The sequence below is a fragment of the Camarhynchus parvulus genome, chromosome 1 (assembly GCF_901933205.1).
Source record: "Camarhynchus parvulus chromosome 1, STF_HiC, whole genome shotgun sequence".
NCBI lineage: Eukaryota > Metazoa > Chordata > Aves > Passeriformes > Thraupidae > Camarhynchus > Camarhynchus parvulus.
The window spans coordinates 39,816,652-39,832,980 of NC_044571.1; the positions used below are offsets into that span (position 1 = coordinate 39,816,652).

Sequence of the window (16,329 nt, forward strand, 5' to 3'; positions counted from 1 at the left end):
GCTCAAGGATGCTATGGGAGACTGCCCAAAGCATTCTTTCATTAACAGTATTCAGTGCCCAGTGCTATCTCCTAGTCCACAGAGCCAACCATCACATCACAGAAGACAAACAGGCTGGTCAGGCATAATTTGTCCTGAGTAAATCCATGGGGTCTGCTTGGAGCTGATATACATCTCTTACTCTCTATACGTCAAGAAATTGCTTCCAGGAGGGTTTGCATCATAATTTTCCTGGAGATTGGAGTGAATCCGACCAGCTTGTAGTTTTCCATATTCTCCTTACCATTTTGGAGAGCAAATATAAGGGTAACTAAGGATAAGCCATATTTAAACACATCCTCTGCACTAGTTTTAACAAATCAAGTGCTTAAGAATTTTAAGACAAAATAAAACTCACTGTTGTGGCCACAAAGAAACTTTCAGCATAGTTTTTTCTTTCTGAAAAAACCTTCTTGAAGAGAACGACCTGGTAAACCTATTCTATGAAATCAGCATGCAGCAGTCATTGCAGAAACAGTATTTGCAAAAGGAACCAACATCTGAACTTTCTGGTCCTCTATGAAAAATCCTATTAAGTATGAAGTGCTCTATATACATTTTTTAACTCTTGCAGGGCTATTGGATCTTCAGGTCTTTTCTGCAGCACAGCTTTTCCAGGCAGAAGTGAGTGTGTTCCCTTTGAAATATTGGATCATTGGATTGTTAAGGCACTCCAAAAATGCCAAGTGATGTTGGTTTTCAGCTCTGGACTGAGGAGGCTTTAGGGCCCCATCTCTAGTGTCCTGAGCCAATGTACAGGCAGCTGCCAGATGAGAGGTGGTGCTCCACCTACAAATGCTGTCATGTTTTGTGAAAAGTGGAATTCAGCCGGGATGTGTTAAGGTCTCTGAGGAACCAGACGTTCAGTCATGTCAAGATGGCATTAGTTTGGGCATTTAAAATGTCATGGACAGCTTTGTAGGTAAAAATACAAGTGCCTGCTTCTAATGTTTCAAGAGGTTAAGTATGTTTTTGTGGCTCTTATGCTGGGACTTAGGTGCTTGAATCCTCCCTGAAGTATGTTCTATTGCAGATAGGGGGCTGTGTCTTTATGAAGTGTTCCTTTAGTAGTGGCTTTTCTGAAGACAGAAGCATGTTTTGTAGTATCATTGTAGTAGTATCATTGTAGAAGCATGTTTTCTAGATCTTCCATTCAAATGGAAGATCTCGCTAGTTTGACCTCTACCCTCTTAACTGTTCAATTTCTGTCAAGGAGTCTCTAAGTTCTCATTTTGATACTGAGAATTTTATAGGATGAGCTGAAGATTTTATATCAACCCAGGCTGATTCCCTCACCTTCGTATACATTAAGCATTGTCCAATGGAAACTTGTAAACATTGTTTAGAACTGTCTGATTGCTAACACACATTTATTTGTACCTGTGTCATTATGCTTTCTTGGAACTCGTTTGGTTGGCAAAGGATTGCTTAACATGTTGATTTGAAATCCTCCATTTCCCAAGTGCAAAGTGATTATTAGTAATTTACTGTAATCAGAGGAGTGGTTTGGCCCTTAAAGCAATTTTGTTTTTTGGAAGGAAACTAGAACTTCTTTATTACTTTTCCAAAAGAACATTTTTCAAAAATACATGATTCTGAACAATCTGGAGCTAACACAGCTAAATAATTTTTTGTCCTCCTGTTGCAGTCAGTGCAGATTGAATATAGTCTATAGCAGGGAGGAGCTTGTTGTTCCCCATATAAATGAGTGGTTTGGCTTAGGGGTGCAATGTTTGCAATTATACTAACACAAATAGCTTGTAAGTCTGCATGCTTTCTGGTGTAGGCCTTTTTGCATAAACCAAGAGAAGGCAGGCATTAGTGTTGTCTCCTCCCTGTAGCCTTACATTCCTCCCCTCCACTCCCTGCCTTATGGAAAAAGACCTTTCCATAACCCAGGCTCAACTAAAGACAGTTTGCAATGAGTAGTTTGCTGCTCATATGTACAGTCCGGGCTTGTTAATATATTGATTTGTTCTGCTTTGGTATTTTTATCATTGGATTAAGACTTTTACCTACCTTGGGCTGTCTTTTAGCTCTCTTCAGTAGGCAAAGTGCTGTCAGACCTTTGTAAGAATTTTTCCAGCCTCCCGTTTGTCCTGGTTCTGGCCAGGAGGGGGTTAATATTTGCAGTAGCCAGGAGGGGGCATGGCTATTTCCCAGAAGTTATTCTCTACTACCTTATGTCATTTTCTGGGGACAGTGGAAGGGATCTCTTGCAGTGGGGATAGTGTGATGGTGGTTCTGGTGTTAGCAGGGGTGTGTGGTGAGCAATTGTGTGAACCATTCACCTCATTCTTGTACACTGTTACTGGTATTGCTGCTGTTACTGTGTTTTCTTATTTAATTGCTGTTTCCAGTAAATTGTTCCTATCTCAGCCCATGATGTTTATGTTTCATGCCTCCAGTTCTCTTCTCTAGCCACCCACATCGTGGAAGAGCAGAGGGCAATCAATGAGGGGCTTGTAGTTTGGAGTGTTTCAGTGGGGACACTAAATTGGGGAATACCTTTACTAAGCCATGACACCATTTCGCTTTGAGATGTGAAACTGAAGTGAATAATATTGCATTGTGTCACATTGCTGCCTGGATGGTCACTGCTTGTGCAATGTGGTTGCTGATTACAATTCAAGGAATCTCCTTAATGAAGCTGGAAACTTCCACTTTGCACCAAATTAATAAAAAGTCTGCTTGTTGACAGATTTTTTGTATACTATTCAGATTTCTCCTGCTCCCTGTGGTTTCTTCCTATCCAACATGTCCCCATAATTATTTCCTTTTCTAGCTCTATTTGGAATCACAGAATCTAAGCTGAGTTGAATGGGACCCACAAGGATCATCAAGTCTGACTCCTGGCCTTGCACTGGACCATCCCCAAGAATCACACCATGTGCCTGAGAGAATTTTCCAAACACCTCTTGAGCTCTGTCAGGCTGGTGCTGTGACCACTGCCCTGGGGAGCCTGCTCCAGGGCCCAACCACCCTCTGGGGGTAGAACCTTTTTCTAACATCCCACCTAAACCTCCCCCAACACAACTCCAGGCCATTCCCTCAGTCCTGTTACTGGTCACTATAGAAAAGAGATCAGTGCCTGCCCCTCCCCTTCCTCTCATGAGGAAGTTCTAGACTGATGAGGATGCTTTTCATGGTGGTGTTACCATTGTGCTGATCCATGTCAGTTTCTGTTGCTGTTTTTAAAATACTGTAGAAACCTGCTGCTAAATTTATTCAAGATATAGTTGGAATTAAATTTTCTCTTAATTGGTTTTGAATTAGAACACCTCCCAGGGTCATTTCCAACCTGAGTTTGATTATGGTGTTTGTCTTTTCAAATTAAATTTTTTTGTCTTCCTGTTTCTCCATAGCCTAGCTAGTATTTTACAAGTTAGGTAATTTTCTAGACATTTGGAAGAACTATCTAGTGCATGATAACGTCTTGTTAACTGACCTGTTTTTCTCATACTCTCTTAAGGTGTAAGCTACTTTTTCTTTTTTTTTCTTTTTTTCTTTTTGCTAGAGGCATTTGCTATGATAAGGTCTTTGAAATTGCATGGAAAACCTTCTCATCAGTGCTTCCTTTTAATGATCTCTTAACTTTTGATACCATGTTTGTAACCTGAACTTTGTCAGGTCTCTGTAATTCTACATTTCAGATTGGAACAAAGTGGGCTTCTGCACTAGAAACAGTTAACTTGAATGTATTTTTGGGGAATGCCTTCTGTGGTAATTCCCATGACTGTTTTCCCTTGCATGTTTGTAAGGATGTCGTTTTCCAGCCTTAGTGAATTTCCCTCTGCATTTCCCTCACTGACCTACTTCTTCTTTTCAAAGAGGGTAGGATAGGTAGGGAGACGTTGCTGTGCAAGCTTCATGGTTATGTATGAAGTATCTCTGTCCTTCATAGTAGAATTTATGCCAAATTCTTCACCATGACCTTCTTTGTTCTCCCCTATGATAAAGCTGTTCATTATTAGCAGAACTGCCTTAAAACAATTGGTATTTCTTCCAGTACGAGAAATGGTCTAACTTCTGCCTTTCTGAATATGGGACTGACAGGAACTACTTAGATCACTGTCAAGTATTGTTGGATTTTTGGGGTTTTTTTATTGATGTGTCTGCATGTTATTATGTTTTATCTAGGTTAGAAATGTAATGAGAAGCATATTGACATGTATTAGCTAGGCAGATGTTAGGGAAAAATGCTATAAAGTCTGAAATATTTATTGTGAAGTATCATTATAGCTTGCAAATATTTCCTTGAGAAGAAAATTTTCATGGGGACAAATCTGTAGCTGATATCTTGAATCTGTTTATTCCCTCCCTCCATGCTTTTAATTTAGCTTGTTTTAACCCCACTGCAACAATTGTTTCTGTAAATTCACTTTTTCATCCAGTTTTACAATTTGTTACGTGAATAAGTGCTTTCAGTTTAGCAGAAATATAAAACTCACCAGCACTCTCTGACAGGGTGATACAGCATTCTTATGATGTGGGTTGGGACAGTTATTTTTTGCAAATTGCTTGCCTTTAAAAGTAATTTTCAAAATTTAACATTTCTTCTCAGTGTCAGTTAAAGATATTTATGTGCTCGTACAACACATACTGTTGCAGTATGTGAACTAGTGTCCTGTAGTGATAAATTCAGTCAGTACAGGTGTGAGTCACTATAAAACCAAGAAATGTATGTATTTTAAATTTCATTCTATATTATTCTTTTAGAGGCAGATGTTGATCTGAACTAGATAGTATTTTTCTTTCTTTTTTTTTTTTTTCCTTTTGTGACTATTGATTATTTGCAGTCAAGGACTAGTAAATTCGCCTTTGGCAGGTGGGAATTGACAGATCACTTTGCATGTAAGAAAGAAAGGGAAAAGTGAACACAGTCTTCAGCTCCCTTGTGGTTTGCCTGAACTGATAATAGCATGCTCTGATGTACAGGCTTGATTGAAAGAAGTATATATAGCATGCTGTTTTCTTTGCATAGCAGCAGTGATTTAAGAATTTCCCCCTCATATTTCCAGTGTTTTATATTAAAGCTTTTTGTTTCAGACATTAAAAAGCACATGTAGGTCAAGTAAAGAAGTGTTTGCCAGTACGAACTCTGTGCTAAGCATTCTGGGAGACTGCTTTCTTGCAGCAGATGAGGATTCTTTGTGGCTGGCAGCAGAAACTGCAGCAGTATCTTTGCAGTTTCCTTTCATCTTTGATTATGTTCTGAGGATCTCTGAATACAAGAGCTCTTTCCATAACCCCTTGGAATATCTTTTCATCTCTCTGGTGGAGTGCAGCACATGCTGAAAGCCTCCTGTCTTCTACAGCTGTGGTGTCCTTTGCTTTTCATCGCCCTCTGATTTTTTGTCTTCAGCCGCTGGATTTTTGGCAGTATTTGGCTTAAGCAAATAGGATTACATTTCAGTAGCTGATGGTTTCTAGTCGAGGAACATACTAAATGTGGGACATAATGAGGATTGTACAAAGAAACATTTCTGCAAAGCACTGGAAAATTACTCGAGTCGTGCAACGGAAGAAGACATTCTGCAAATGCAATCAGGGCTGCTAGAAATGCAAAATTCAACAGATTGGGAATGGGTTGCACGACAAGTGTGATTCTGTTTAAAGGCATTCGTACAGTTTTTGAGAGAAACTGTGGTTATATATGCAAACAGGAAGGGGAAAACAATGCCCTTGAATACACAGCATTCAGCTTGCCAGATGAAGATTCAGAAATATTGATTCATTCATTCCTGGTAAATAAAAACTTGTTTCATTAATAATTTTATCTGCTAATTGAAAGCTAAACTAAAACCAGAATAGCATGTTTATTTAACATCTGCTATGTACAGACATGGATATGTATCTTGTCCTGATATTGTGGGATGTTAGTGCATGTATGTGGCATGTTATGTATGTGTGCATGCAGCTGTAATGTTAAAGCTTAAGATTCATATTCCTTGTATCATTTTGATTTCTATTGATAGCTCTGAAGAGTTTCCACTCTGTAATTGTTGTAGAAGATTGTCTGCTCTTAGATCTTTCTAAACATACTCTTGGAATGTATTTGGCACTTGAACTGAGTAACAACTGATGGTTATTTGAAAAAACTAAGGAAGGCATTGTTGAGGAAACAGTAACCCAGCATTTAAGGTTTATTTTTTTCTTATGGATTTGGGTGTATTTTTTTTCCTCTGAAATTGTTTAACTGTTCTATTTCTGTTTAACTTCCTGAAAGGGATACAGGAGCATTCTAGAAGGAAAAAAAATGGTTAAAGGTAGCAATAACTGTTTCCTGAACCTTCTTTGCTCTGAAAGGCTTTCTAGGTGTTTCCTGATGTAAAAGAAATCAGGCTTTAAAGTGAGACTGTGGTCTTTGTACCCCCCAGGTTCATGACGTGTTCGTGCGTCAGGTGTATTACATTTAGGCTTGAGGGGGTGGAATTTCTAGAGCTAACTAATGTGCATAACTTGCTTCACAATTGGGCTAGTTAAGGATTTTAATATTAATTCAAACCAATTTGAGTTTACTTGCTAATTGCTTTGTCACTGGCTCAGTAGTTGGGATGAGAGGGGCGTGGTGCACTGAAATAGCTGGACAGATTTTGAGCTTGTTATCTTGCTGGCATAACCATGCTGTGCAACTGCAGCTATGGGAAGTCTTTAGAAATTTCATAAAGCTTTTGTTGCCTTTGTGCTGTTCAGGTCCTTTTTTTTTGCTGAACTGAAATTTAAGGGAAAAAACAGGTGTGTGGTTGCACATGTGTGTGAATCTGTCTACATACACATGCATGTGTATGCACACATGTATATTTCTATTTGTGGATACACACACAAGCTTCTAGGAAAAAAACACAGAATAATCTGAGCTGTCTTCAGATGCTTTAAATAACTTATAGTATGTATATTACCCTTCATGATAGCATTGCATTTGCTTAATATAGTTTGATATTACAAATAAAATGGCTTCCTCTGGGTATTAGAAGCCTTTTTACACTGTTAGCCATTTTAAAGTTAGCCTCATACAGAATATTGTTAGAAATTTGTTAAATTCTGTGTAATGAGTACTTTCAGTTACTTTGGTAACCCACTGAATTTAAGACCTAACACCCTTACTGGCCTGGAATTCTACATATAGTTAGGTGAGTGAATGAAGTGCTTCCTTTTTTAATGTAATATGACTTACTGTAACTTGGGATATGCAGTGAAATTTTTTTGTATATATATTTTTTTTGTTTCACGTGGTCCTGTTCCAGCAATCATTTTTCTTTAATTTTGTCCTACAGAATTGATACATACTGGCAAGATGTGCTTAATCTGCCATTTGCAACTGAAGTTCTACATCTGTCTCTCGGGGGGTTGGATTTTTTCCAACTCCAAAATGTCTAGATGCTTTTAAATAATGACATTATTTTTTTAAATTTTCCTGTATGGCTTTGGTAGCTTGGTTTAACTGGAAGTAGTGGATTAAGATATTTTCCAGGGGAAAATACCTGAATGTTAGTATGGAGGAGTGTGAAGAATCAAGGAGTCAGAATGGCTTCTTGCTCATTGTAATGGACCAGTGTAGTCCAGACGAATAAAAGTCAGGGTTTTACAAGAAGAAAACAGGACTTAGTTTGAAGGTCATGCTCTTGATAATCAGAGCTGGCATTGGCTATTGCTTTCTTAAGTGTTGTCTGAGGCTGGGGAGCAATTGCTACAGATTTAGCCCTGAAGATTGGAAGTGGAATTCTCTGAAGAATGGGAAGGAGGGGGAAGAAAATGCAGTCCTGGCAACAGTGACAAGTGATTTTATGGAACTTGTTGAAGTATATAAGACTTGTATCTCTTAAATTACTCATTTATCTCATTACATAATGTCTGTATGCTTTGCTATGAAAGCTAGCTTGTCTAGCTTGTTCCCTTCCAAAATGGTGGCTTTCAGGGGGACAAATTGTGTTGCTCCTCGTCGAGAAGCTGTGCACAGAGGTGGAGGCTTCAGGTTCATCTCTGAAGAGAACCTGCATGGCCAAGACCAAGAATGACACCAAAAGCAGTGTCACTTGCTTGTGTTGTTTTTTATTTTGGTGATTGTTGCAATAGATGCAAGTGGGTGTATGGTTTCACCTCTTTGTCTGTGCTGTAATGTATCTGAGCTGCAATGTCTTAGCTTAGCCTATTTGGCTGTACCTGCTATCATGTCTGTTTAGCCCCTTTGGATCAAATATCTCCTGATACAGAGCTATTGTCAAAACACCAGTGAATTTCAGGGACTCCTTTCATTTAACAACACATTGATCCTCTTGTAAATCGATGTTGAAAACCTGAAAATTTCCAGTGAAAAGGAAACTCTCAGGAAGTAGCTCCACTTGAAGAAAAAATTACCTCCTCTGAGAAGAAAGTAAGGAGGGAGAGACAGTTGATTTAGCATGTTTTTCTTATTTACCCTTTAATTCAGATGTCAGGAGGTTAAATCTAAAGTCTAGTTAAATCTAATTAAAGTTTTCTCTTAAGAGGACCTGCTCTTTTGATTGCTTGACGGAAAAATAAAATGAAGCCCATGTGAGAATGTGTTCTCAGGAGTACAGTTTATTTCTGTCCATCTCATATCATTCAAACTTGCAATGAAAATGGTATAGCTTAACTTCAGGCATATTTCTAACCTACCACTCGGTATTGCCAAAACATGAGTCTTGTAGGGTCTTTAGGTCCACATTGATAAGGATCTTTATTTTAATAAAACATTAGAAATTTAATTTGAGATCCTGTTAAAACTTGCACCAAAATTAATGAAATTATATTTTCCCCAAATTATGCCCATCTTGGGCTTAATTATTTTTTGGCAAGTGTTGAGAAAACATTTAATGTGCTTAATTTTGTAGTAAGTTGGAGGATATAGTTTCAGAATACTAGCTTGAATGCTTATTTAGTTTACTTAATTTTTCTCAATTTTCCCATGATTTAAAAAAAATTAATCTTCAGAACAATATTGCGTGTTATTTCTTTTTATATTCATATTCTTTTTTGGTTTGGTTGTTTTTTTGGTTTTGGGGTTTTTTTGTTATCACTGTATAGGCAAACATTATCTCAGAGTCAAATGTTAGTGTACAAGTTAGGTCCTAAACAGCTGTTTTGGGTGGTTGATAAAGGTGGAAAATGAGCAAGGGTAAATGATGTGGTGATGACAGAACTAGCAAAATTTGAAAGTTTGAGGCTTGCTAAGAAGCCCCTTGAAGTATCTGGTGATGGAAGAAGCTGGGGTGAGTGGGCTACCAGCACCTATGGAAGAGCTAGAAAATTCTGAGGTGACACAGACTGCGCTGAAGCACATTCACTTTTTTTTACATATTTGTCTGAAAATTACAGAAAACAACTCCTTTTTTTCCTGTGCTTGAAATGCTTTCTGCTCAAGTTGCTTTTTGTGGCCTAACCAGCACTGGCATTGCTCTCATTAAGCTTTAGAACCTTGTAGTTTGGTAAACATACTTAAGTTAGTATGATGGCTGTAGCTTGTGCAAGATGGGGCCTGATAATTTTTAGTCTTTAAATTGGTTATGTCTGGTGTTGAAAATATCTGTTACTTAAATTGCTCTTACACAATTTCTGAAAAGAAATGCAGGGCATTTTGAAATAGCACGTGTACAGCTTTTAATAGGGTAGATTTAGGTGTTGGCTGGAAGCTGAACCTGCTGCATTTTAGTAGCTGCACTGTCTTAGTCTGTGTCACCAGTTGACTTGACAGCAGCATCATCATTAGGTGTTCCTGAGTTTTTTGGTGACTGCTTTTCCTGTGCTGCTCATGAGTCATCTGGTTTATTAATAAACTGTGACATCTTTTGAGATACACCAAAGTCTGGGCATGTGGGAAGATTGACTAATGACAGCAGTGAGCTGCTTCATTCTGGAAATAACTCCGCAGGAGACACTCAAGTTGCAGATATTTTGGTTTCAAAATGAACTATATATGTATAATTTTTAAAAAATATTGTTCTTAATTTAATGTATTGTGTTTTAAACTATAAAGCCTTCATTTACTGAACAGCTTACATTAAGGTGTGTTCTTGCTGTCTGAATTTGCAAGTTAATATCAACTTGTTTGTATGAGATAGAAAGGTTTAGTAGAAATATATAAAAGGAAGGAGTTCTGAGGAAGTAATTGTGCTGAGTAAGTGGAAGTTGTTTTATTTTAATATGCTCAAACAGCTTATGCAGCAGTTCTGTAATGGTGTGCAGACAATTTGCATGAGTTAGCATGTTGTTACACTCTCATAACTTGCTTCAACTTGTAACTGTATTACCAGTGGCTTTTATTCATCAGCAAGGGGAGCATTAGGCTTCCTTAGGCCTCTTAATGAGGAAGAAACAGATATATATGAGGACAGCGTCTGACTGTGGCATGGGGTTTTTCATGGGTCACTTGAATTAGAGCACTTCTTTTATCTCCTTTCATCTTACTGCTCTGGCTGAATAAAAACCTGGTGGCTAATGTGCTGACTTGTAGTTTTGGCTAATCTCCTGATGGTTTCTGTAGACTCCTTTTGTTTTGACCTTTCATTAGATTCCTTTGGGAAGAATGTTCAAATGTCCATCTCCTCATATCCCTCTGCCCTCTCAGCAGGGGAAATTGCAGCACATATTCACCAAGTGTGTACCTACATCAAATACACATCTTTGAAAGATGCATGAGAGGGCTATCAGAAACAGGCTGGCAAGCACTCAGTGCCCTGGCATGCAGAAGATAAGGTTAAGCATTTTATCTTCAGGAAAAAAGTCTTCAGCCCTGGGGATAAAATCAGGATAGTTGGTTAAGTCTTCATGCATAATCCATTGTTCATCCATGACAAAATATGTTGGACTAGCACAGAACGATAGCCAACCCAAAAAAATGGCACCAGTTTACATCCAAATGGAAAACACATTCCCTTTGAATATAACAGAGGGGTATCTTGTGCTGAAAGAAGTCAAAATGTGTGGAGCTAAAAAAACTCCAAAGAGCAACACAACCTATCGAACAAACAAAAAACCCGAACAAAACCAACCAAAAAAACCTCTAAACCACCCTAAAAACCCATACAAAAAACTCCTGAAACCCCCCTGTAAAGTTTTATATGGATTTAAGGAACGAGAAGAAGACTCCTGAGGTAGAGAAGCTGCACATGTGAAGCTTTTAAGACTAGACTTTTAAGACTAGAGTCTAGACTTCATGAGCTAGAGTCTAGACTTCATATGGAAAGGAGTTCACATCTCTGCTCCTGTTTCTTGATTAATACTTCTATCCACTTGCTTTAAGAACAGCCTGAATGCTCATTTGACTCATCTATAGATGTAGGTACCCTATTCTGTAATGAAATTAAATGCAACTCAAGTGAATCCTGGAATCCTTTGGTTTGGAAGGGACATCTTCCACTAGCAGGTTGTTTGGAGCCCCGTCCAGCCTGGGCTTGAACACCTCCAGGCACCTTCCCACACCTCCCCTTCCTCCCCCATCCTCAAGCTTGCTTGGCACAGAACTACTTCTGTTTGAGAGATCATCAGACTTGGGGGTTTGATCGACTTTTGTGTGTCTGTTCTGCCCTGTTAGTTTCTGATAGTCGTAAGGTCCTGTCCAGTTAGGAAAAAAGTCATCTTTAGTCCACTACTGTTCCCACAGTCAGTTTGCTGGTGTATGTCCTGTCTGTAAGGACATATGTCAGAACCACTGTTAATTCAGAAGTGCAGTTTTAATCTTGACATCTCCTATTTGCTTGATTTGTTTTCTTTAATTTTTTCCTCTTGGACCTTAAGGAAGTCTGGTTTTGCCCAAAAACATTCCTACTAAGACGGTTTGAAATTAATTGCAGCACAAATTGATGCTTCAAAGATAGTCATATGCAGATATGTGACATGGACAAAAGTTAATCTATATTTTGTTTAGCTCTGCTGTGATTTTACACTTGTTTTGATTTTTATTTGTCACAACGTCGGAGTGCCCGAACTAAGCTACTGTATAATGAGATATGCCATGTCTGTGTTGACAACTTTAGCCAAATTAATATTCTGTGGAATAAAGCTTTTAAAAAATGCATTGTGCAGAATCACTATGGATCCAATAGAGATGCTCACTTCAAGAATCCTTTAACTTTATACTGCTGCTAAAAGAAAGGCTTTTTTAGTCCAGCTTCTTGAGTGGTAGTACAGACCTCTACATTGGTGTTACTTTTTTTCATTGATGCAACTTACTCATGATTGAGATCTCTTCTGTGTAGTATCTCAGCATTGCTGTCCTTTCCAGACTGCTGAATTCTCTCCCTAAAAATAGTGTTTTGAGAGTAATTTTCCCTGCAATGCAAAATTTAAGATTGTATCATTCATACTGATTTCAAGATACCTCTGCAAAGAGTGGTTGTTGTTCTCCCTGTTGTGAAATAGACTTATTTCTTGCTTTGCCAAAGAAAGTGAACATGAAAAGTTGCATAATGTGTAGCACACTCCTATCTGTGTCTTACACATTTTCTTTTCTCATCCCTGTTTCCATCTGAGAATGTTCTCCTTATTGGTGGGACTGCAAATTACACATTTGCGGTGTTTGCCATAGAAGGAGTCTTCCAGAGTTTTGTGTGACTTTTTCTGTTTCATCTGAGTGTAGCATGGGTGGCAGGGAATTGCCAGGTGAATTGCTTGCTGCATTCCATCTGCTATCAGCCTTTTTCTTGAACTTGTGAATATGTTCTTCCAGGGAAGCGTTTATCTGTTGGTCACTTATGAAACTTGGCAGCGTTGAGATATGTATAGCTGCAACACTGAATCTTTCACTGACTTGTGAAATGTTAGCCTTGAATGCAGCTGCAGGGCAAGCTGCCAAGTGTGGGAGGGCAGTGCTGGAATATCTTGTACTAATACAGATGAGAGCAAGAAGTACTGGCTTTTAATGGTCCTTGTCACGCTGCTAAGGTGGGTTCATATTTTCAGATGAGCTATTGCCTTAAAAATCCAGCCCAAACCAAAACCCAACCAACCAAAGAAATCCAACCCCCAAAACTTTAGCAAAACAAAGCATCAACCTCCCTCCAGTTACCTATCCTTTTCATTTTTGAATAATTTTTTAAGAGATGCTGTGAGTTGCCAGGGAAATTAGAGGCACAAAGTAGAGAGTATAGTTACAGAGCAGAGAACAGGTGTACGGTTTTAGCAAATAATATAAAATCCTTCTGTTTTCCCAGATACAGGACATTCAAACCTACATTAATATTATTCCTTCTTCTCTTGTTCTAACTCCTCTTCCCCTGACTGCTATAGGTTAGGGACAGTTCTTTCCCTAGAACAGCTTACAGAGGCAAGTTTGGTGCCTGTAATTATAGCTTGTAGGTTTAGTGACCTTGATGCAGACTTTAAGTTGGACTTGAAGCAAAAGAAGGGCCATCAAACCAAACCACTCAGATTTTAGGCTGTTCCTACACGAAGGTTGGGCAGTCATATTTTCTTCCATTAAAGTTCAAAGGAAGTCCTCATATGCTGCCTGTTCCCTTACCATCACTCACTTTTTATTATATGATGTTGTGCATTAGCTAAGTAAGTTCTTGAAGTGAAAAGTGATTTGAAGGAATCAAATCTTTTGTCTTTTGGACAGCAGATTGGCTGGATGAATCACTGAGAACTTTGTTACCTATGTAATTTTGTAATTACTTAGGCTGTTCCTTAGGACTGTATGATGCAAGAAGAGAGCCAAATATTTGGCTGTTGGAAGTGGTGTGAAAACTGCAGTTGCTAGAGTACCATGTGAAGTCCTTCAAGCCACAATGTTTGTAAAAAGATGAATTGGATTGTTTCCACAATAATGTGAGTTATTTTGCTGATAGGTCTCTAGCTAGTAATTTCCTGCAGTTTTGAGAGCCATGTTGGAAATGCAGTCAGTTTTTGCACAGTGACATTTTCTGTGTGTGCACTATATTCCTGAATTTTCTGTTGATCATTATTGAAGTAAGTGACTGATGTAACAAACTGAGTGGGTTTTTTTGTTACTTTTTAAAAATTTGCAGTTAAGGAGGTAAAAACTACAGGTCATGTAACAAGATGATAAAAGTTTCATCATGTCTTAAAATCCTGGTTTTCATCTTTCACTTTTTGAATTGGTAAATTGTTTCAATACACTACTTTATTAAAGTAGCTTGAATATTTTGACCGTGTGATACCTGGATAAACAATATTTCTTGGGATTTTGTTAGTTTGGTTTGCTTTGATATTTTTGCTGTGGTTTTTTTTGTTTGGTTGGTTTTTCCCCCTAAGTGTTTTTAAATTAATTAAATTCTTGAGGTAATCACTAAGTCCTCAACAGAAAATAAATGTTGGAAGTACACATCAGTTTGGCAGTTAAGGTCTATTTCATGCAGGACACAGTTCCAGAGGTACTGCCTCACACTTCTGTTTTTGTTACATGAAAGAACCTCTTCTACTGGTGTATCTGTGAGTGAAATGCAATCTAGAAATTACATGAGTCATTAATAAGGAAAAATAGCTTCTGTATCTTTAAACTGATGTTATAAAAATGTTAGCCTGTTGGCTTTCTTCTTATCCCTCATCACATTTGAAGAAGAATAGGAAGAACAGCAGGGAAAGAAAATCACATTTATAGTGAATTAAAGTAACCTAGATGCATTCAGGAGAAGTACCTGAGTAGGGTAACATAATGTTACCATTTAGAAGAAGAATCCATTGTTAAATTAAGCAGAAATACTACTTGCAATGCATATAATTTTAAAGCCTGTATTAGTATGAGTGTTCACAAATGCCTTTTGCATAATAAGGTTGTGCATTTCTGGTTGCAGTTAAGTATAATTGCAGACCATCTCAATGAAACAAATTCCTGTTTGGCAGCTGCATCCTCAAGTAATGGTGTAATTTAGTCTAAGCTGTTCTGTGCTTCCGTTCTCTGAAAACAAAGGGGGCTGGTGCAAAATAAAAAGTGTAACTAAATGTTCTTGAACTATTGTGTACCTTGCTTTATACACAGGAAGATCTGTTTTGTAAATTTGACTAAACTGCTGGTTTCCTTCTTAACTCTTAATCAAGCTTTATAAAGTACTGTTTTCTGGAGTTTGGTTTCTCAGTATGAGAGAGGCAGCTTAAAAAGTACATGGATTGAACTTGTATTTCCTAGAGAAAAAGTCAGAAACATAACCAATCATTATTGTCTGGACAATAGATAAATGTTATTATTTCTTTCTGTCCATCCTTTAGAAATGTAGTTGCATTGTGGACTCAATTTCAGACTTGTTCAGACTCAATTTCATGAGTGCAGGCTGAAATAGGAGTATGTTACACAAGTGTGAGAGTGGAGAGAAGGGGAAGAGAAAGGGAGATCAACATCTTATGTTGGGTCTGAAGAATAAGAAACCTGTGCCTCAAGTTGTGTCTTCTTAAGAATACTAGCAATAAAGTAGGATAGTTGTGCTTCTCCACAACTTCATCTGCTTTCTACAGTTTAAGGTGACTTTCTCTTCTACTAGAGAATAGATAAAAGTTCATGGCAAATTAAATTTAGTATGTGAGTTATATTGAACTGAGATAACTAACTGTCCCAAGAGAACTGAGAGCTGAATTAAGGTGGTGGCTTAGTTTCCACAGCTGTCTGGTTCCTTAGTAGACAGAGTCTAAAATAAGGATGTGTTTCTCTGGGGAGTTGAATTTTCTCTCAGATGTATTTTTGCTTGGTAAATACAGCTACTGAGGTTTGTGAACTTGGAGATTGCAACTCATTAGTGTTGAAAAGAAACAAAGGGAAAACCAAAATATTCCTCTCAAAACCTGGAGAAAACTGCTCATCATCATTCACTTTTTTTCCCCCCAGGAGGAATTTAGCTAAAACTACTGTGTGGGGAAGTTGGAGCAGTCAAACCTTAAAAACTTCCAAAAATGTCAGCTAGGTTGCTTACAAAATTCCTTTGCAATTGCACAGAAATTATTCCAATAAAAATGCTGCTTCTTATTTTGCCACTGTATGTGTGTGCTGAGCAGTGGCTGTAAGTAGTGCTATGGTAAGAGAGTAGGTTGGGTTAAAAAAGCAAAGTTGGAGCATAACTTGTCAGCTGCCTGGGAAGGTGGTGGAGTCACCATCCCTGGATGTGTTTAAAAACAGACTGGATGTGGCACTTGGTGCCATGGTTTAGTTGAGGTGTTGGGATATGGGTTGGACTGGATGATCTTGAAGGTCTCTTCCAACCTTGTGATTCTGTGAATTCTGTGATTGAGTTTATGTTGTAATTAAAAGACTGGAAGGAAGAGAGCAACCACTGAGCACTGTTGTAGTCTGGATATCCTGAGGCCAAGAGACACTTGTGCAAG

At 38.2% G+C, this 16,329-nt stretch overlaps 1 protein-coding gene across 9 annotated transcripts in view; it reads left to right on the top strand.

Moving 5' to 3' along the window:
- Nucleotides 1–16,329, top strand: part of DOCK9 (dedicator of cytokinesis 9) — a 114,974-nt gene that overhangs the window by 12,619 nt on the left and 86,026 nt on the right. For 5 of the 9 annotated variants that reach the window (XM_030962014.1, XM_030961942.1, XM_030961951.1 and 2 more), the window contains exon 1: nt 4,983–5,786. The exons of the other annotated variants lie outside the window; for them this stretch is intronic. In XM_030962014.1, coding sequence (XP_030817874.1) covers nt 5,625–5,786 — 162 coding nt within the window. In that variant the 5' untranslated portion in view covers nt 4,983–5,624. Of the gene's footprint in view, nt 1–4,982; nt 5,787–16,329 lie in introns of those variants that run through there. 9 annotated transcript variants of the gene reach the window in all.